At 35.8% G+C, this 22,223-nt stretch overlaps 2 protein-coding genes and 1 pseudogene across 2 annotated transcripts; all 3 read left to right on the top strand.

Moving 5' to 3' along the window:
• The first annotated feature begins 868 nt into the window (after positions 1-868).
• LOC102539284 (olfactory receptor 4C11-like) lies at positions 869-1,801 on the top strand. The gene has a single exon (XM_006214029.2). The coding sequence runs from the start codon at positions 869-871 to the stop codon at positions 1,799-1,801; it is 933 nt and encodes a 310-aa protein (XP_006214091.2).
• An 8,277-nt stretch (positions 1,802-10,078) lies between these two features.
• Positions 10,079-11,010, top strand: LOC102539038 (olfactory receptor 4C46-like). Its single transcript, XM_006214028.3, has one exon. The coding sequence runs from the start codon at positions 10,081-10,083 to the stop codon at positions 11,008-11,010; it is 930 nt and encodes a 309-aa protein (XP_006214090.3). The 5' UTR covers positions 10,079-10,080.
• Positions 11,011-19,200: 8,190 nt separating this feature from the next.
• Positions 19,201-20,149, top strand: LOC140698877 (olfactory receptor 4C13-like; annotated as a pseudogene).
• The last annotated feature ends 2,074 nt before the right edge of the window (positions 20,150-22,223 follow it).

Here is a 22,223-nt window from a genome sequence, read left to right as displayed (position 1 = left end):
TTTATTTATATATGAATGTGTATGTGTGTGATGACATGTATTATCCAGATTTTAAGTAACACTTAACCGGCTGGCATACAATGCTGTCTTATTTTTCAGCTTAAAATATACTTTAGAGACCACTGCATATCTTCCTTGTTTTAACCAATAGCTTAACCAATCTGTGGTATCAATATAGGTACCATCCTTTATTTATTCAGCTGTCTTCACATGTATTTTAAGTCTGTTCTGATCTTTTGCTACCAGAGAAAGGGTTTGATGATAGTCTTTCTTCTGTAGGAAATGAAATCACTAGACCCATGTATATGTGCAGTTGTAATATTACACATGTTGAAAATTACCCCTTAAGAGCGTTCACCCACTTAGATACCCACAAAAATGAATGAGATTGACTGTTACCCACAAGTCGTCAGAACTTTAGTTCAACAGGCTTGCATCATAAATATTACTGTATTAAAATGGTAAGATGAAAAGTTTCTCAAATTGGACATTTATATGCATAGATTTAACTGTGAATGAAATTCAGCATCTTTTCATATGCTTAATTATATTTAATAAGGAGTACAGTTGCTTTTAAAATTCATTATTCAGCCCATTGTTTATTTTACTGTATTTTTCTAAGATTAACAAGTAGAATCCATCTAAACTTAAAAATTACGCTTTTGTCTGGCATGTGAGTTGGAAATATACTTTACCATGTGGCACTTATAAATTGTTATTAACTATGCTACTATATGAAGAATACATAAAACAGTTTGTCCAATATTTGGCATATAGCTAGATATGAATAAATATTGTCATTTTATTTTTTTCTTTTCTCTTTGGCAGATTTTTACTAACCAGTGCTTTCCCTTAATCAAGTGAAAAAATGCAGCAAAACAGCACTGGAACTGAGTTCATACTGTTAGGATTGACACAGGATCCTGAGAGGCAGAAGATGGTGTTTGTAATCATCTTTATTTTCTATGTGGGAACCTTGGTGGGGAATTTGCTTATTATTGTGACCATCAAGTCCAGCCGGACCCTTGGGAGCCCCATGTACTTCTTCCTATTTTATTTGTCCTTGGCTGATACCTGCTTTTCAACTTCAATAGCCCCCAGACTAATTGTGGATGCCCTGTCTGCCAAAAAAATCATATCTTACAGTGAGTGCATGACCCAAGTCTTTGCACTGCATTTCTTTGGCTGCATGGAAGTCTTTGTTCTCATCCTCATGGCCATGGATCGCTACGTGGCCATCTGCAAGCCCCTGAATTATCTGACCATCATGAGCCAGCAAGTCTGCGTCATCTTGATTGTTCTTGCATGGATAGGGTCTTTTATACATTCCATGGCTCAGATTATCCTGGCCTTGAGACTGCATTTCTGTGGACCCAATCTGATTGATCACTATTGCTGTGACTTGCAGCCTTTGTTAAAACTTGCCTGCATGGACACCTACGTGATCAATCTGCTGTTGGTGACTAACAGCGGGGCCATCTGCTTAAGCACTTTAGTAATTCTGATGATCTCATACATTGTTATCTTGCATTCTCTGCGAAACCACAGTGCAGAAGGGAGGAAGAAAGCTCTCTCCACTTGCACTTCCCACGTCATCGTAGTTGTCTTAACTTTTGGTCCATGCATATTTATATACACACGCCCCCCAACCACTTTCCCCGTGGACAAAATGGTGGAAGTAGTTTATACGATTGTAACACCTTTCCTCAATCCAATCATCTATACACTAAGGAATGGAGAAGTGAAAAATGCCATGAGAAAGTTATGGCATGTCAAAATTACCTCAGAAAGCAAAAGATGAATTAAGGGATTTTTATTAGTTATGAGTCATTATTTGACTGCATCTATACAGATATCATATATGATAAAGTATGACTATTGTGGAAATAACATAAATCAAATATAAAAATGTGAGTTTTTTTTTTTTTGAGTTCACATGCAAGATGAATTCCAAGTCTTCTCACTTTTCAGTGGACCAAACTTACCAATTTTAACCATGTTCTCCTGTCAAAGTTTACTTTGAAATAAATTTAGTAAAATAACATGAACCTTTTTTCTTACTCTACATTGACTCTTTTGTTTTATTTTGGGGATTTTTTTTTATTAAAGTATAGTCAGTTACAATGTATCAATCTCTGGTGTACAGCACAATGTCCCAGTCATACATATACATACATATATTTTTGCTTTCATATTCTTTTTCATTAAAGGTTATTACAAGATATTGAATATAGTTCCCTGTGCTGTACAAAAGAAATCTGTTTTTTAATCTGTTTTTATATATAGTGGTTAACATTTGAAAATCCCAAACTCTCAAATTTATCCCTTCCCACCCCCTTTCCCCTGGTAACCATAAGATTGTTCACTGTGTCTGTGAGTGTGTTTCTGTTCTGTAAGTGAATTAGTGACCTCACACCAGTTAGAACGACTATCATTAAAAAGCCTTCAAGTGATAAACGCTGAGAGGGTGCAGACAAAAGGGAATCCTCCAACACTGTTGGTGGGAATGTAGTTTGGTGTACCCATTATGGAAAACAATAGGGAGATTCCTCAAAAAACTAAAAATAGACTTAACATGTGACCCAGCAATCCCACTATATATATCTGGGTATATATCTGGAGGGAACTCTAATGTGAAAAGGTACATGCACCCCAATGTTCATAGCAGCACTATTTACAATGGAAAAAATTTAAATGTCCATTGACAGATGACTAGATAAAGAAGTTATGGTATATATATATAAAATGGAATACTTCTTAGCCATCAAAAAAGAATAAAATGCCATTTGCAGCAACATGGATGGACCTGGAGAACTTCATTGTAAGTGAAGTAAGCCAGAAAGAGAAAGAAAAATACCATATGACATCACTCATATGTAAAATCTAAAGTTTAAAAAAAAGGACACTAATGAACGTGAGCTTTTTTGATCTCATTTAGTTTTCCTTTTTGGGGACATTACAAAGTTTAGTATCTACACTGATCTCTCAAAACCGGCATGCCATTCAGGAGAAGGACCATATATATATATATATAAATGAGAATGGAAATATCATGATTTCATCACAAACTCATCTAATCTAAACCTCCCTAACACCAGCACACACCCTCAAACACACACACACACACACACACACATTCATGGTTATTTGCATTGCAGAAGAATGAATGAATAAATGAATGAATAAAGGTAAGAGGCACAGAAGAAAATAAAATAGATTAAACTTGCAGATGCAAAAATAAAGTTAAATAATAGAATAAGAACTTACACAAGGAAGGAAACAGATTTTATGTGGTTGAAAATACTTACAGTCAAATTAAAACTGGGAAAATGATACCATTTTTAAATAATTTTTGGAACATGGTAGATACGCAACATATAATTTTGAAGTGATCACCTTCCCTCAGAAGTGACTGACCTAAAGGAGCAACTATCAATTCTAATTTTTCTTTCATTTATGGAGAAGTAAAAAGCTCACTAGGTGTCCAGTGCTTTCTTCTCATCATGCTTTAGACTCAAAAAATGGTACAAAGTTGGGTATGTCTATTCAAAATGTACAAATAGCAAATCTGAAGTTCAGAGAAGTGAACAAGTCCTTGAGGTTGCTCTGCCAAGAAGTACCAGAACCTAAGTTTTAAACCAGCCCCATATGCCTCCCACGTCAGTAATAAATGCCTCCAGCCTACTTTATCCCTTTATTCAACCATCTGCAACGTGGACTGAAACACAGGAGACATTAGGAATGATGTAATGTTCATGAACTCTGCTTATTCCAGGTTCAAGGTAGGTGGTGGAATATAGTGATTAAGGGTATGAACTCTGGACTCAGACTGAATGCATCTAAATCCTGACTCTACAACCTTATAGCCTTGTAACTTCAGGAAAGACAGATAAAAACCTGGGCCTTGATGTTTGTCTGTAAAATGGAAATGAAAACAACGCCTATTTTATTGGCTTGCTATGAGGATTAAATAAGATGGTAAACGAAACAAACTTTGAATAGACAAGAAAATCTGGTATGTGCTATTTTCACCATAAAATGGATTTTAAAAAATATTTACTAAAAATTCTATTTTGTAATTAATGGACAGTGTATATGTTTACCAACAAGATTTTTATTTTATTCAGAGGATGCAATTCATAATTATAATGGCAGGTAAATTTTAACTGAAGATGTTTTACTAGGATTAAATAGAAACCTAAGAGATTGTCAAAGATACTGACATTAAGTAAGAAAGAAAAGAGACTTTAGGGAACAGATTCTAGGCTCCTTATCTTTGGTGTTGTCAGCTTTAAGAATGACATAAGGTGGAATCCGAATAAATACCCCCAAAATAAAAGAAAAGTCAAAGTCATAGAAATAGAAAGTGGAAAACTGACTGCTAGAGCCTGGGGTAGTGAGAGAAATAAGACATTGGTAAAACACTATAAACTTTCAGTTATAAGGTGAATCATTTTTGAGGAGCTAATGTAAAACATGGTGACTACAGTTGAAAACATGGTGACTGTAGTGTATAACTGAAATTTGGTAAGAGAGTAGAATTTAAATGTTCTTGCAAGAAAACAATAAAAAAAAAGAAAAATACATGAGGTGATGGATGTGTTAATTAACCAGATGAGAGCGAATCCTTTCACAATTTATATGCTATATTAAATATTAAGTCACCACAATGTACTCCTTAAATATTTTACAATGTTTATGTTAATTATACCTCAATAAATCTGAAAATACATGTATGAATATATGAAATATATGATAATATATATATGCTCTATGTAAAGGAAAGTGGCAAACATATTTATCTGCTGTGAGCATGTGAAAGGATTATTCAAACAGTGGGGCAGATGGGTATCAATTCAGAATGACACCTAACGTGTAATTGAGGTTGGAAAATGGAGAGATATGAGAGGCAGAAACTCCAACATAGCAGCGTCTCACCTGCAGCAGCGTATTCCTACAAAGCCTACCGCCCACTCATTTACTTCTCAATTCTGCATTTGTGCTGACTGCCACACTATAGTGGGCGAGACAGAAGACTGAGAGTTGAATTAAGGTCTCACAGCCTTGAGGAGCAAGAGTGAGAGAGAGAGACCACAGGTATTTTTAAGCAGTCTATATCTAATGGTCACTGAGACGTCCAAATTATTATTCAGTCATTTTCATCACCTTAAATATTGGATTAGAGTGCACAATTACAAAATCAGGATCTAAATGATGAAAGAGGTAAAAAGTCACACTCATTAATCAGTGCTTACTTTATTGTGTAATACTATAATTATAAATGTAACTTTGAGTAGTAGTCAGTTATCCGGGAAGAAATATATATGCTATATTAACATGGAAGAATTTTTCTCTTATATTCTTCTTCAGTGTGATAAATGAATAATCTATTCAGTCCTTCATTCAGACTTTTAAAATATGTTTAAACTGAATTTATAGCCATGCTGAAAAACGTACATTAATATCAAGCTGGAAGATTAATTTACTGTAGACTAAACACCATAACGATGGCTTACAGAAAAATTGTAGCAATAAATCTCACTTTAAGAGAGGTGCTGATTGAAACTATGTGTTGCTTTTACTAGAATGAGATTCAACTATTTCCTACTGAAGAGGGATTCATCAATTTTGTTAAATAGCTTTCTTTTCTATATGCCAATAACTTCAATATGTAACTCAGTAAACGGAATTAATTTCTCCCCTTCTAAACTACTTGAGGAAGTTGAGCGTTAGCTAACTCTGTGAGTCTCACTGGCACCTGTGTAGAATCCATGTATTATTACCTAATTCAGAAATATAATGAGGAAAATGTGATATTCTACAGTGTCATACATGGTTTACGCCAAGTTAGTTTTTTTTTAACTTTTGGTACTTTTCAAGTGAACAGTTTCTGTAATTGCCATGCACATATACATAACCAAGTCTGAAGAAGAAATAAAGGAAGAAATAACAATATATATATTGTGAGGTATCTGGGATAAATTTCAGTTCTGTCAAATGCTTAGTTTAAAAATAAATTACTCTGAGAGATTATTTTTTAACACAAATCACTAGCCTGAACTTTTCCTACACTATGAAAATACAGTCAAATTATCACTTTATATTTTGGTAGCATTGCATAAAACTTCTTTATTTTCCTTTGCCTCTGCTGTCATAATAATAAGCACACTTGCTCTAGTAGTTGACACAGAGTCGTTATTACAGTTAAAACCTTATCCTGGTGGTATCAGAATATGGTCTGCTATAAAATTACCTTAATTGAATCAGATGAATCAAGCCCATATTAAAATGGCAAGGTTTTTTACAGTTAGGAAATGTCTCATCATTGGAGATATTCAAGTATAAAGTAAGCTATTTAGAAAAGATGGAGAAAAATATGAGGGAAAGGGAGAATAAGAATATGAAGAAATATATGAGAGAATAAAAAATGGGAGTCAATAAAATTCACCGCAATTCAAGATCTCATTAAATTTGTTCTCAACCGGAATTCTGCTTGCGAATAATGTACAACAAAACTAAAGCTAGTGGTATCTTGGCAACTGTAAATAATGCTGCTATGATCCATATGTATATATGGATATATATACACACAAATACTTACAGAATACATAAATTTTATGAATAAACTTCTATATATGATATATTTTACATTCATTTTATATATATAGCACATATATGACAAAATACCTATACCAGAATATATTAAAAGCCCTTAAAACTTATTAGAAACCAGGACTTTTATTTTTTTAATTGTGCAAAGAATTTGAAAAGAAACTTCCAGAAAAAAGAACATACACAAATGGCCAGTAACAGCTTCTTTTTTATGTTCAACATCATTAGGGGAAACAAACGAAAAATCTCAATAAATAATCACTGCATACCTCCTAGAATGACTAAAAGAAAAATGACACTAAGTGACAAGAATGTGGAACAATTCTTGTGTGTGAATTTAGAACCCTCTTCTTGTGCTTTAGACATCCCTCCACATTTTTAATGCTGCCTAGTGTTCCAAGATGACCACCACATGAGCCCCAGTGATGACTCATCTGAAGCCTTTGAGAGTTTCTGATTAATTTCATAGCCCATGATAAGTGGGAAAAACAGGTTTGGGGATTAAGTACTGCAAAACTGCAGCCATTTATTCTTTGCCCTCAATGCTTGGGCTCTCAGGTACTGGATACAAGGTTTCCAGAAAAGGTTTAATATGGATAAGACAGAAGTTCTCTCTTTTGACGTGAATCCACAGTTTACCAGTATCACAGGTCCCTCACTGGAATGACGCCATCATTACTCACATGACAGAAACACAGATTCAGATAAAGGGGACTCGTATGATTTCTTTGTAAATGCAGGGAATACAATTCCCCACTCAAAGAATGAATGTTTCTCAAACGTCTCTCCAGAATACTCGTTTCTAAAACAAAGACTTTCCGTCAAAGGAGATAATTAGTTCCTGGGAGAGAAAATAGAAGCTACAGGACAATGTCCTTGAATTTTTCTGAAAACCTCTTTAGACACCAATGCGTTGTAGGTGAAACTGTCTCTATTTTTCTGCTGTTTACATCTAAAGACTAAGAATCCACTCATGGAAGGTGGAATGAACCATTTGAATGCATCTCCACCACACATCTTGCCTCCTGCTTGGGACCAGAGCCATCCACAGAGGATCATTCCTCCACAGTGTTCCAAGTGAATGCATTCTAAATTCACTTCCAGGATATTCTGTCAAAGCGTTTTGAGGCTTTAGACTAGAAGGAATGATCTAGATTTATAAAAAGAACTACTTATCTTCTATCGACTTGATACTGAATTGTCTGAATAGTCTCCTTCGGACTGTGTCATGTATTTCACACTGATAGTTACTTATCCTAAGAGGTCAATTTGAATATGGGATTATTTCTGAACACTCCCAAATATCAGTAAGATCACTTGAGACAGGAAGGTAAGTTTTTCAATACTGGTTATGCTTATTAAAATGGTTGCTTTCTGTATGTATTAATTATTATGTTTCAACAATATTCAGATATAGTAATTGAGCATTTCATTTCACCCCATTCCTCAAAAGATAGTTGGTAAGCATCATTAACGTAGTTTGACAGATGAAATATTTGAGGCTCATAGAGATTAAGAAATTTATAGGATCCAGCTCTCTAACACCAGGTAACTTTCTCTCACCATGAGACACTTCCTTTAATAATTAAGACTGATCATAAAAATGAAAACAAAATTTAAATACACTTCACAGGCAAGATACAAATATGAATATTAAATGATACAAATCATCACCTCTTTAGTCCAAATACAAATATGAAGAACTTATCCTGGGATCAACTTCTATGCATAATATTAGTGAGTCCCTGGGGCTTCTTTAAAACTAAAAGTGAAGTTGATTCTTTTATTGCATGGTTAAATGTTTCTTTATATTAGTGCTCAAAATGTCAATTCTTCCTACTCCCCGGTGCATAAATAGTCATAAAAATAAGTGAAGGTCCTTTGTGTGTCCACAGCAGTAGGGTGGGTATGTTCGTATATGTTTCCTCAATCAATTCTCGTAACAGCTTGTGGAGCAGACATTACTGTTCTCATTTGATATTAGAGGGAACCAGGATGTAAGGTGCCAAGAAATACCCCCCAGATCAAGAAGTGGCAAGTGGGAAAAGACAGCATTCTAATCGGGTCTTTCTGACTCTCAAACCAATACGCTTAACGACTCAGGTGGTCATGTACAACATTCTGCAGAACAGTCTATGGGATCATGCTTTGCAGGGGAACTGGGGAGAGAAGAAATGGGTGGGGAGAGAAAGACGAAGATAAAATGGACCATCAATGGAAGCAGTACCACATGGTTATTAATATTTGAAGGTTACAATATGTTACATGGTGTGCGTACATGTGTGTATTTGTATTCTGATGAATTTTCCTGATATGTAATTGCTACAGAAGTGCTATTAAAGTCATTAGAGTTATTATGGTCATATCAGAAGGAGTTTACTAGTTAAATATTGTTTATTGTAACATAACAATATAGAGCATGGTTTAAGAATGTGAAGAAAAAAACATTAAATGGTAATTCTGATCTTTATTATCTGCTTGTCCTTAACTTCTCTACGCTTTTATTTGCTAATGTGTAAAATGAGTGAAAAATGGTAGTAGTAATCATCTGACATGTGGGTTAGTAGTAAGAATTAATTTACCAAAGTCTACAAAAACACTTAGAGCACAGTAAGCTTTCAGTAAGTTTTAATTAATATTATCATTATTATTACTATTAGTATTGGTGTCTGATATTGTTTTTTAGCTGAAGTTGGATGAAATAATACCACCCACACAGGTTGCTACCATGCCATGCACAGATAGCAATCAATCATTAAAAGTAAATTTATAAGCTATTATAAAGTTACTATATTTAGGCAACATGCTTTATCAAATCTATTATTCTAGCTCCTGTATTCTTTCATTACTTTCCCATCACCAATACTCTCTTACACTTTATGTGAACTATTATAAATTGTCTTGCACTAAGGTTCCTTTCTCTGGCTTCCATCTCTTTACAGAAACTTAACTCGCTTCATCCAAGTCACAAAAATATCCTTACTAGATTTATATTCCCTCTTTCTCAAATCCGACTTCATACTCCCACTCATATTCTTAAATGTATTTCCTAGTTTCCCATTTCCTAAGAATAAAGGGAAAATTCCTTAGCTTTGAATTCATACTCTACATGAAATTTCTATGTCACTTTTCAGGCTTAGCTGCCACTGTATGTGAGATCTGCTGCTTCATGGTAGGCTCTGAGTCATCTCATGTGATTAGGTTTGCACAAGTGATCTCCACCTGTGTGTTCACAAAGCTCAAGTCTACACTTTAAATGTCACCTTTCCCAAGAAGATAATTTATACAATCTTCAAGAGATCAGAACCTTTTTGTCTATATCTCAAAAAATACTCGTAAGAATTCAGAATTCAATAGAATCTAGCCATTTATTATTTATATTATGCAGAGGCTTAATGAATTCAAGGTTCAGCTAATAAAATGTGACTTCCTTTTTCAGGTAATGTAATGAATCATCACTTGAGATACATGGAGAATAGGAACAACGTGACAGAGTTTGTTCTGCTGGGGCTCACACAGAATCCAAAGATGCAGACAATCATATCTGTTGTGTTTTTCATCGTCTACATTGTCTCTATGGTAGGAAATGTGCTCACCGTGGTCACCATCACTGCCAGCCCATTATTGGGGTCCCCCATGTACTTTTTCCTGGCTCACCTCTCTTTCATTGATGCCTGCTATTCCTGTGTCAATACCCCTAAACTGATTGTGGATTCACTCCATGAAAAGAAAACCAGCCCCTTCAATGAATGCATGATGCAAATCTTTGGGGAACATCTCTTTGCAGGTGCAGATGTCATCCTGCTTACTGCGATGGCCTATGACCGCTACGTGGCCATCTGCAAGCCCCTGCACTACACAGCCATCATGCACTGGCGACTGTGCTGGCTGCTAGTGGGAGTGGCATGGGCGGGAGGCTTTCTTCACTCAACCATACAGATCCTCTTCATCGTCCATTTACCGTTCTGTGGCCCTAATGTCATAGATCACTTTATGTGTGATCTGAATCCTTTGCTCAATCTCGCCTGCACTGATACCCACACTCTAGGGCTCTTTGTTGCTGCCAACAGTGGTTTCATCTGTCTATTAATCTTCCTCCTCTTGATTGGCTCCTATGTGATCATCCTGAGCTCCCTAAAGTCCTATAGCTTGGAGGCGAAGCAAAAAGCCCTCTCCACCTGTGTCTCCCACATCACAGTGGTTCTCTTATTCTTTGTGCCCTCAATATTTGTGTATCTGAGACCTGCAACCTCTTTACCTATTGATAAAGCAGTTGCTGTGTTCTACACTATGATAAGTCCCATGTTAAATCCTTTAATCTATACTTTGAGAAATGACCAGATGAAAAATGCCATTAGGAAATTGTGTAGCAGGAAAGTGATTTCAGGTGAACAATAAAATGTGCATGAAGCCCAACATTCATTCAACTGATGCAAAGATCAAACGGACATTGCTGGGATCTCAGCAAAATATACCTATGAGGTAAAGACAAAAATTAACCACTACAAGTCACCGATTCTGCAAGGAGGGGAGAAGAAATGGGTGCAAGAAGAGACAGAAAAACAAGGCTGTGATGACTCTCAGCGTATTTCGTTAGTTCTACTAAATTGGGGCTTAATTTTACTACCTTCATCATTGTATATGGATGCATTAGCTTTCATCCCAATAAAACAAAATAAAAGAAATGAAAAAATACATTGATACTTAGCAGTAACCTCTATAACAATACAAAGAGGCAGTCACTGCTATTACCCCCATTTTACAGGTGAGGAAACAAACAGAAAAGAGAGTGTTTCCAAAGCAGAAATATTGAAGAGCCAGTAACCAGAATCTACCTGATCTCTCAGACTATGTTCTTAAGTGCTACGATATACTGTCTGGCAAGGATGATAGAAAGGTAACATAATTATGCTAGTCACCATCTGTTGAGACAGACTGTGCTGGACGGTCTATCCATCTTCTGTCTGTATACATATACATACATACATATACAGATATTTAATAGTTATTATACGCACAACCAGTTATATGCATCAGTACATACACTATTATATTATATATATATATGCATAAGTTCATTATATATAACTAAATTCTAATAATTTTCATTAACAACTTTGTTCATTCTTACATATCATAGTTGGTGGTAGCATGTTGACTGCAACAGTGTTATGTAACTACTTAGGGATGTAAAAGCAGTGCTCCATTTAACTTCTAGGGGTTAAGTAACAAATACTACACCATTTCCAACTTTCCTTGTCGCAACTGAATCATTTTATATTTTTCATATCACCATGTTAATGCTCATAAACCATCAGAAAGGGTGATGATTCAAATTAAATAATATTTTAATGTCAGACAGGAAGTTAAATGTATTAAATAAATAGTCTTAGTCCATAAAGTACTCGCCTTCTTGCTAACAATAATTTCTACAAATAGCAAACTGTCTGGGTCATAATACATACTGAATGGATACATGCAATTATAAAGGAAAATGAATACACTCCTAAGATACAGAAAAAAATGTAGTACTGAAGACTAGAAATTTTTTAACCTTTATCTGTTTTAGAATCTGAGAAGATTTCTACCTATATCTCTTTGGAATCCATAATTTGCTTTACTCCTGCTTAATCGTGGAATAAGAAAGAAATTGAAACTTAGTATGTCATCATATGGACAAGTCTTTTACCTTGATATTATCTCTTCTCTTGGATTTCATCATGGGCTGTTTTTGTTATATTTTTCTGTTAATCGGTTTGTGTTTTGGTAACATTTCATTATGAAAAGCTGTTATAAAAATAATTTAGCTCTGTCTATACAAAAAGTAATTTCAGGATAAACAGAGTCCATTCATTTTCTCCATTCTTTATTCATTAAACAACAAATATTTTTGAGCTCAAAGAATGTATCAGGCACTTTGAGTTTCCAGGGCTTCAGTGGTGAACAAAGAGAAATTCAAAAGATGCCTTCCCAGAACTTAGAGCCATTGAGAGAATCCCCCAAAAGAGAGCAGAAAATGACAACACAGTTGTAGAGGGCATGTCAAGCCATCCCTCTAAAGGTGAAAATAACTTCTTCCATGTGTCCCCTCCTATAACCAAAGAAGGTACACAATGCCCAGTGGGTCTCTTTGGATTCTGGAGGTAACCTTTTTCATTTGAGTGTATTGCACTAATCGGGTGACTCAAGAAGCTGGTAGTTTTGAGTGTGATCCAGAAAAAGAAAAGGCTCTACAACAGTGTCAAGCTGTCATGCAAACTTCTTGGTCACTTGGAACAAATGACCCAGTAGATTCATGGTGCTGGATGTGTCAGCGGCAGATAGGGATGTTGGACTGTGGCAGGCCTCTACATGTGAGTTGCAGAGCAGGCACTTAGGATTTTAGAGCAAGGTCTTGCCCTCTTTTTTGGATGACTGCTCTACTTTGGAGAAAGAGCTCTCGGCCTGATACTGGGGCTTAGTAGAGACTGTATGCAAAGCCATGGACCACCAAGTCAGTGTGCAACCTGAGCTGCCCATCATGAACTTGGTGGTACCTGACCCATAAAAGCCATATAGCTGGGTGTGCACAGCATGGCTCCATTTGAAATTAAGAATAATTAAAAATATCTATGATGCACTATAACCACGTACATATGCCTCTCTCATGTACTGAAGAGAACACTAGAACAGTACAAAAATGTCTAAATCAGCCCTCTCAATAGACACCTCAAAATGGATAGAGGGGAGAAGAAAAAGATGAGGGAGGAAGGCAGTGTGAATCAAGCAGGAATTCAATGTGAACTACATCACCCACAGGTAGCTTTGACATCCAATCATACTTTAAGGCTCCATCCAAGACATCCATGATTCTTCAAGTCTGAGGATTTCTTACATCCTGGAACTTAATTACCCTGCCTGTGTGATACATGTGCTCACTAGCAGGTTAAAGTATCCCTTTTATACACTGTGGTAATGGTGGAGTTTTAAATTTTCAATCAAATGATACAGTAAAGGATAGCATTTCTAAAATGTCACATTTATCACTGTAAAATTTTTTTAAAATATTATCTCCTATATAATTATAATTGTTTTATTGTCCAAAACAAGTGATAAAGTTCATATATATTTATTTGGCAACATGATTGCAGATATCAGCATTGTGCTATAAGCTAGAGAATAGATACTTAAAAATATAAATGGTAATGCAAGACACACAAATAACAATCATTAAATAAACAAAAAAGCTTGCTTAATAGATTATGTGTGTGGACCTAACATATAACTGAGTCATATTTTCAGCCAATAAAATGAATAAAATCTATCAATCTATTTAGTAATAATTCACCATGACCGTATGCAGGTTATACAATAACAATGTTTAACATTCAAGAATAAATTATAATCATTAAATTAACAGAATAAAGGAGAAGCTCATGACCGTTTCAATACATGAATACAAATTGATAAATTTCAATTTATTTTTATGAATAAAAATGTAGTTTGGCAAATGTAAAAAAAAAGAAGAGAAAATTACTTAACCTGAAAACAAGCATCTGTATAAAACCCACAGCTACCGTCATACTTAATGCTGAACTCTCTGAGGCTGGAAACAAGGCAAATCTGTCCCCTCTGCTTTCTGTTCTGCCTTGTACCTTAGACTCTAGTCATTGCAAAAGGTAAGAGAAACAAATAAAAAGACATACCAATAATAAAAGAAGAGACAAGATTATAAAATTTATATTTATGGACAGATGGCATCCTTATATAGGCAGAAAATGTTAAGGGGTCTACAAAAAATCAAAAACTCTAATTAGTTAATTAAACAAGTCTACAGTATACAATGTCAACAGAAATTATCAAGTGTATTTTTATAAAAAACAATAATTAAAAATGGAAATTAGAAACAAAATGCCATGTAAAATACTATTAAAAACATGACATTGGAGGAGCAAATTTTAAAAATACATTTAAGGCTTGTATATGAAAACCAGAAAATACTGCTGAGAGAAAGTAAATCCATAAGTAAAGAGACAGATATGCTGGTAGATCAACAGACTCAGTGTGTGCGCCATATCAGTATTTACAACTTCAGTGCAACTCCAATCAACATCCCGCAGGATATTTGAACAAATAAACAATAATATTAAGAAGTTTATATAGAAGTAAGTAATTTTAAAGGAACCTGCAACAGAAAATCACTCTTAAAAATAAAGCACAATTGGACAACTTATTCTACTTAAATTCAAGACTTCGTATAAAGTTCCCATAAGCCAGGCTGTGTGGTATTGAAACATAATATCATGGTCATACATAGATCTAAATGTGTGAATTTTTATGAAGATATCAAGGTAATTCAATGCAGAAAGAACTGAGTTTTCAGCAAATGCTGGATCAGTTGGAAACCCATACACACACACACACACAAAAACCCTCAACCACTAATTCACATTATACCCAAAAATGGACACAAGTGAGTTAGAAAACTAGATGTTAAACTTGAACCTGAAAAAATTCCAGAAATGTTTTTCCTTGAGGTAGATCAGTATTTTAGACATAACACAATAAACATGAAACAAAAGAAAAACTAAAAAAAAAAAATGAACTGTTAGTAATTAAAATTCTGCTATTCAGATATCATTTCTTTAAAAAAATTAAAAGGTAATGTAGAGTAGAAGAAAACTATACATATATAAGTTTACATAGTATATAAATTTTATGAATAAACTTTTACATATGAATATGTTTTACACTTATTGTATATATATATATAGCCCATATATGACAAAATACTTATACCTAGAATATATAAAAAACTCTTAAAACTTACTAATAAGAAACCCAAAACTTTTTTTTAAATTTGCAAAGAAGCTGAAACACCCAGAAAATTTTTCAAATATTCCAAAATGACAAGTAACATTTTAAAAACTGCTCAACATCATTAGCCACCAAGGAAAGCAAAGTAAAACGTCAGTAACTGACCAATGCATACCTCCTAGATTTACTAAACAAAAAAATAACCCCAAGTGACAAGAATGTGGAACAACTCGTGTGTGTGAATTTAGAACCCCCTTCTTGTGCTTTAGACATCATTTCACATTTTAAATGTTGCCTCGTGTTCCATCATAAGCATCACACAGGTTCCAGAGAAGACTTATCTGGGGCCTTTTAGGGTTTCACATCACTATGGTAAGTGGGAAAAACAGGTTTTGGCATCAAGTACTTTAAAACTAATGCCATTCATTTTATGCCTTCACTGCTTTGGCTCTCATGCACTGGATACAAGATTTCCAGAAAAAGTTTAATATGGACAAGACAGAAGTTCTCTTTCTGACATGAGTTCACAATGTAACTATATCACAGGTCCCTCACTGAAATGAAGCCATCCTTACTATTCACCGGACATGTAACTTTCTTAGAAACCCAGATTCAGGTGGGGAATGGGGACTCACACGTTTTCTTTGCAAGTTCAGTGAATACAATTCCCCACTCAAAGAATGAGTGTTTCTCTAGAAAATCTGCTTCCAAGATAAAGCCTTTCCATCAAAGGAGATAATTAATTCTCAGGAGAGAAAACAGCATTTATGACAAGCCCCTTGAACATCTGTGGATACCTCTTTAAATATCCTTGCATTGCAGGTGAAAAAGTCCTTTTTTCTTGTTTACAACTACGGACCAACACACTTCCAGGGTAGAATGACCCATTTGAATGTGTTTCCACCACACATTCTGCCTCCTGCCTGTGGGACCAGACCCATCTACAGAAGATCATTTCTCCATAATGTTCCACATGAATCCATTCTAAATTCAACTCCAGGAATTTTGGGGGGTGGTTTTTGAGAATTTTTTTGAGGATTTTGGCTATAAAGAAAGATTTAGACTTATAAAAAGACTTATTTATCTACTGTAGATTTGATATTGAATTATCTAAATACTCTGAGTAAGTCATAAATTTTATAGTGAAAGTTACTTATCCCAAGAGGAGGTTAATTTGAATATGGAAATATTTCTGAACACCTTCTATTATTAAGATCATCTACAAGACTGCAAGGTAAGTTTTTCAATAGTACTCACGCTTACTAAAGATATTTACTCTCCATATATAGTAAACATTATGTTTCAGCACTTTTCAAATATAGTAATAGAGCATTTCATTTCACCCCATTCCTCAAAAGATAGTTGGTAAATACCATTAACATAACTTATATTATTTTTTTTGAAGGAGTAGAAATAACTTTATTTCCGTAGAATCAATTCCCTATGATAGGTTTTTTGGTTGTGTTGTTAAACAGCATATAAAATTGATAGGTTGTGACATATTGGAAATGAGGAAACAGTGGAGACATACTACCACCAATGCAGTCATTTTGTTACCAAGTCCAAACTCATTCTGCTTGCTGCATGACAGGCCAATAAATCAGGAGATGAGGTGTTGGAGCAAAGAATAGTGACTTTATTTGAAAAGCTGGCAGTCTCAGAAGATGGCATACTGATATCCTGGAGAACCCTCTTCCCCAAGTCAGAATTCAGTCTCCTTTTATAAAAAAGGGGCGGGGGTGTGGATGGTTGTTGCAAACTTCTTGCTGTATGAATTGTTTGTCCTTGGAATCCTTTGTTCTTGCAGCTGTCCATGTAGGTCAAATCCTTTAGATGAAAAGTTGAGGCTGATAGGGATCAAGAAATTTGTAGAATCCAGCTAATACCAGATACCTTTTTTTTTGCCAGGAGACACTTCCTTTAATAATTAAGACTGATCATGAGAATCAAAACAAAATTTAAATGCACATCTCATGCAAAAATATGTAAATATGAATATTAAATGATATAAATCATCACCCCTTTAATCCAAATACAAATATGAACTTATCCTGGGATCAAGTGCCGTGCATAATATGAGTCTCTGTGGCTTCTTTAAAAGTAAATTGATGATTCTTCCTCAGTTTATTGCATGGTTAAATGTTCTCTGTATTACTGCTCAAAATGTCAATTATTCCTACTCCTAGGTGTATAAATAGTCATAAAGATAGTGAAGATCCTTTCTGCCTCTGCACCAGTGTGTTGGGTATGATCACACATGTCTCCTCAGTCAGTTCTAATAACAGCCTGTGAGGTGGACATAACTTGTTTCACTTGGTACTAGAGGAAACCAGGATGTGTATGCCAAGAAACACACCCCAGATCCAGAAGTTGCAAGTGGGAAAAGGCAAGATTCTAATCTGGTCTTTCTGATATTCAAACCAATATGTTTATCCATTGGGATGGTCATTTTTAAGATTCTGTAGAACAGTCTGCAGGATCACGGTTTGGAGTGGAATTATAGGGTGAGGAAAAGGCAAAGATAAAATGGACCCTCAATGACAGGAGTACCCCACAGTCACTCACATGTGAAAATTACAATGTTATACCCTGTGTGTAAGAGTGTGTGTGTGTATTTGTGTTGATGAATTGGCTTCCTATATAATCGCCTCTGAAGTAGTATTAAAGTTTATACTTATTACGCCCATATCAAGAGGACTTTATTTGTTAAACATTGTTTATGACATAACAACACAGTGCATGGGGTAAGGATGTGGAGAAAAAGATGTAATCTTTTTTCTGGTCTTTATTATTTGCTTAATCTCATGCAAGATTTTTAACTTCTCTATGTTTCCAATTCCTAATGTGTAAAATAAGTGTAAGAAATGATAGTAGTGATCATCTCACAAGTCTCTAATGAGAATTAAATAACCAATATAGGCAAAAACACTTAGAACACAGTAACTACTCAGTAATTTTATATATGATTAAATGTATTATTATTATTATTATTATAACATTAGTTTCTGAAATTGCTTCTTAATTGTAAAGCAGATGAAATAATATCACCCACACAGGTTGCTACCATGACATGCATGTATCAATCAATCATTAAAAGTGTATTTATAAGCTATTGCAAAGTTATTGGATTTAGGTAATGTACCATATCAAATCTATTACACTAGCCCCTGTTTTCTTTCATTACTTTCCCCTTACCAACACCGTGCCATACTTTATGTCAACTATTATAAATAGTCTGGTACCAGGGTTCATTTCTCTGGCTTCCATCTCCTTCCTGAAACTCACACAACTACATCTGAGCCACACAAAGATCTTTACTAAGGTTACATCCAAGATGCCTTTTTTCTTAAATTCTTCTTCATCCTTCCAATCATAATCTCAATTATCTTGTATGGTTTCCCATTTCCTAAGAATAAAGGGAAAATTCCTTACATTTGAATTCATACCTTTTACATGCATTTCCTACATCTCTTTTCAGACTTAGCAGCCACTAGATTTGAGATCTATTGTTTCATTGTGGGTTCTGATTCATCTCATGTTATTAACTGTGCATAATTGATCTCTGGCCTGTGTGTTCAAAGTTCCTCATGTCGATAACTCTCAACATTATTATTCCTGGGGGGAAACTTGAATAATCTTCAAGAGATCAGAACCTGTTTTACTATATCTCAAAAAAATCATTAGAATTCAGAACTCAATAGAATCTAGCCATTTATTATTTATTATGTGCAGAGGCTTAATGAATTCAAGGTTCAGCTAACTAAGGAGTGACTTCTTTTTTCAGGTAATGTAATGAATCATCACTTGAGATACATAGAGAATAGAAACAACGTGACAGAGTTTGTTCTGCTGGGGCTCACACAGAATCCAAAGATGCAGACAATCATATCTGTTGTGTTTTTGGTCATCTACATTGTCTCTATGGTAGGAAATGTGCTCACCGTGGTCACCATCACTGCCAGCCCATTACTGGAGTCCCCCATGTACTTTTTCCTGGCTCACCTCTCTTTCATTGATGCCTGCTACTCCTGTGTCACTACCCCTAAGCTGATCGTAGATTCACTCCATGAAAAGAAAACCAGCCCTTTCAATGAATGCATGATGCAAATCTTTGGGGAACATCTCTTCAGAGGTGCTGATGTCATCCTGCTTACTGCGGTGGCCTATGACCGCTACGTGGCCATCTGCAAGCCCCTGCATTACACAGCCATCATGCACTGGCGACTGTGTTGGCTGCTAGTGGGAGTGGTATGGTTGGGAGGCCTTCTTCATGCAACCATACAGATCCTCTTCATCGCCCATTTACCGTTCTGTGGTCCTAATGTCATAGATCACTTTATGTATGATCTGAATCCTTTGCTCAATCTCGCCTGCACTGATACCCACACTCTAGAGCTCTTGTTGCTGCCAACAGTGGTTTCATCTGTCTATTAAACTTCCTCCTCTTGATTGGCTCTTATGTGATCATCCTGAGCTCCCTAAAGTCCCACAGCTCAGAGGCAAGGCAGAAAGCCCTCTCCACCTGCATCTCCCACATCACAGCGGTTGTCTTCTTTTTTTGCCCTGCGTATTTGTGTATCTGAGACCTGCAGCTACTTTACCTACTGATAAAGCAGTTGCTGTGTTCTACACCATGATAACTCCTATGTTAAATCCCTTAATGTATACCTTGAGAAACGAGCAGATGAAAAATGCCATTAGGAAATTATGCAGTAAGAAAGTTATTTCAGCCAATCAATAAAATATGTGTGGAGTCCAAAGTTTGTTCAACTGATGCAAAAATCAAGATAACATTGTTGGGGATCTCAGCAAAAAATACCTATGACATAAAGACAAAAAGGAACCACTACAAACCATAGATTATGAAAAGAGAGGAGAAGAAATGAGTGTAAGAAAAGACAGAAGTACATAGTCTGGGATGACTCCTGGCTATTTGAAAATTTCTACCAAATCAGGCTTAGTTTTACTAGGTTCATCATTGTATATAGATTCATAAGCTTTCATCCCAATATAATATAATAAAGAAGTAAAAATACAGTGATATTGGACAGTAATCTCTGTAACAATACAGAGAGGTAGGTGCTGCTATCATCCCCACTTTACAGGTAAGGAAACATACAGAAAAGAGAATTTTCCAAAACAGAAATATCAAAGAACCAGTAATCAGAATCTAACTGACCTCTCAGACCATGTTCTTAAGTGCTATGATAGATATACTGTCTAGCCATTATGATAGAAAGGTAACATAATCATACTAGTTACCATTTATTGAGACAGAGACCAGGCTGGACTCTGAATTACTGAATAATGAATTTCAGTGCAGGCACTTAGGATTTTAGAGCAAAGTCCTGCCATCTTTTTCAGATAACTGCTCTCCTTTTGAGAAATAGCCCTTGGCCTGATTCGGGGCCTTAGAAGACTGACTGCTGGCCATGGGCCACCAATTCAGTGTGCATCCTAAGCTGCCCATCATGAATTCAGTGTTATCTGACCCATGAAAGCCATAAGGCTGGGTTTGAAGAGCTGTACTTCATTATCAAATAGCAGTGCTGTATAATGATCCAGTCCTAGGAGGGCCTGATTTGCAAAGCTTTTTGGAGATAGGACAAAAACTCTCATGGTACCCACTCCCATTTCACTGCCTTCTCTCTCCCTGCCTGCACCTATGGATTCCTGGGGAGTTGACTACGATCAGTTGACAGAGGAGGAAAGGCATTGGGACTTGTCTACAGATAGTTCTACGATGATAAGCAGGCATAACCCAAAGCTCTAGCACTAATGTCCCATTCAGAAAAAATCCCTGAAGTTCAGTACTCAAGGGAAATAATCCCAATAAACTTCAAGCAGTGCATCTGGTTGTTCACTTTAGTTAGAAGGAGGTATGCCCTACTGTGCAATATACACCGATTCATGGTTTTGGACAATGGTTTGACTGGATGGGACTTAGAAGGAACGTAATTGGAAGAATGGTAACAATAAAATTTGAGTTAGAGGTATCTTCACATAACTCTCTTAATGGGCTTATAACATGAAGATATTTGTGTACTATATAAATGCTCATCAAAGAATTACCGGCAGAAGAGGATTTTAATAATCAAATGTATAAGATTACCCACTTCAAGGAAGCTTGTCAGCCTTTCCCCAGCCACCCCTCTCATCACCCAATGGGCTCATAGACAAAGTAGCCATAGTTTGGGAATGGAGGTTAATCATAAGCTCAACAACATGAACTTCCACTCTCCAATGACGTCTTGGCTATGACCACCTCTGAGAACCCAATCTGCCAACAGCAGAAAATAACACTGGGTCCCAATATGACCAATATCAATTCCTCAGTGAGTTCAGCCTGGTTACAGGTTGGTTACAGTGGACTGGTTCCATCCATCATGGGAGGGGAGGCATTTTGTTCTTACGGGCACAGACACTTGCTCCTGATATGGATTTGCCTTCCATGCATGGCATGTTTGTGCCAACACTACCACCCATGTACTTACAGAAGGCCTGATCCATCATCATAGGATTGCACACCACATTGCTTCTGATCAAGCTTATTAACTCACAGAACATGAGACACAGCAATGGGCTCATGCTCCAGGAATTCACCAGCCTTACCATATTCATCACCATTCTGAAGCAGTTGGTTTTATACAATAGAATGGCCCTTTGAAGAATTAGTTACAGTACAAGCTATGTGGTAATATGCTGCAGGGCAGGGGCCAGAGTATTCAGCTCACCAAAAAGCTATATACATGCTCTAAACCAGCATCCGTTTCGTATTGTTGTATCTCCCCTATCTAGGACCCATGGGTCCTATA

Source organism: Vicugna pacos, chromosome 10 (genome assembly GCF_048564905.1).
Source record: "Vicugna pacos chromosome 10, VicPac4, whole genome shotgun sequence".
Classification (NCBI taxonomy): Eukaryota; Metazoa; Chordata; class Mammalia; order Artiodactyla; family Camelidae; genus Vicugna; species Vicugna pacos.
The sequence above is the reverse complement of the archived record's forward strand: the minus strand, read 5'-3'. Positions and strand labels throughout refer to the sequence as shown.

Excerpts from the sequence above, each read along its gene's own strand:
- LOC102539038 (XM_006214028.3), top strand. The coding sequence starts at position 10,081 with ATGGAGAATAGGAACAACGTGACAGAGTTTGTTCTGCTGGGGCTCACA.
- LOC102539284 (XM_006214029.2), top strand. The coding sequence starts at position 869 with ATGCAGCAAAACAGCACTGGAACTGAGTTCATACTGTTAGGATTGACA.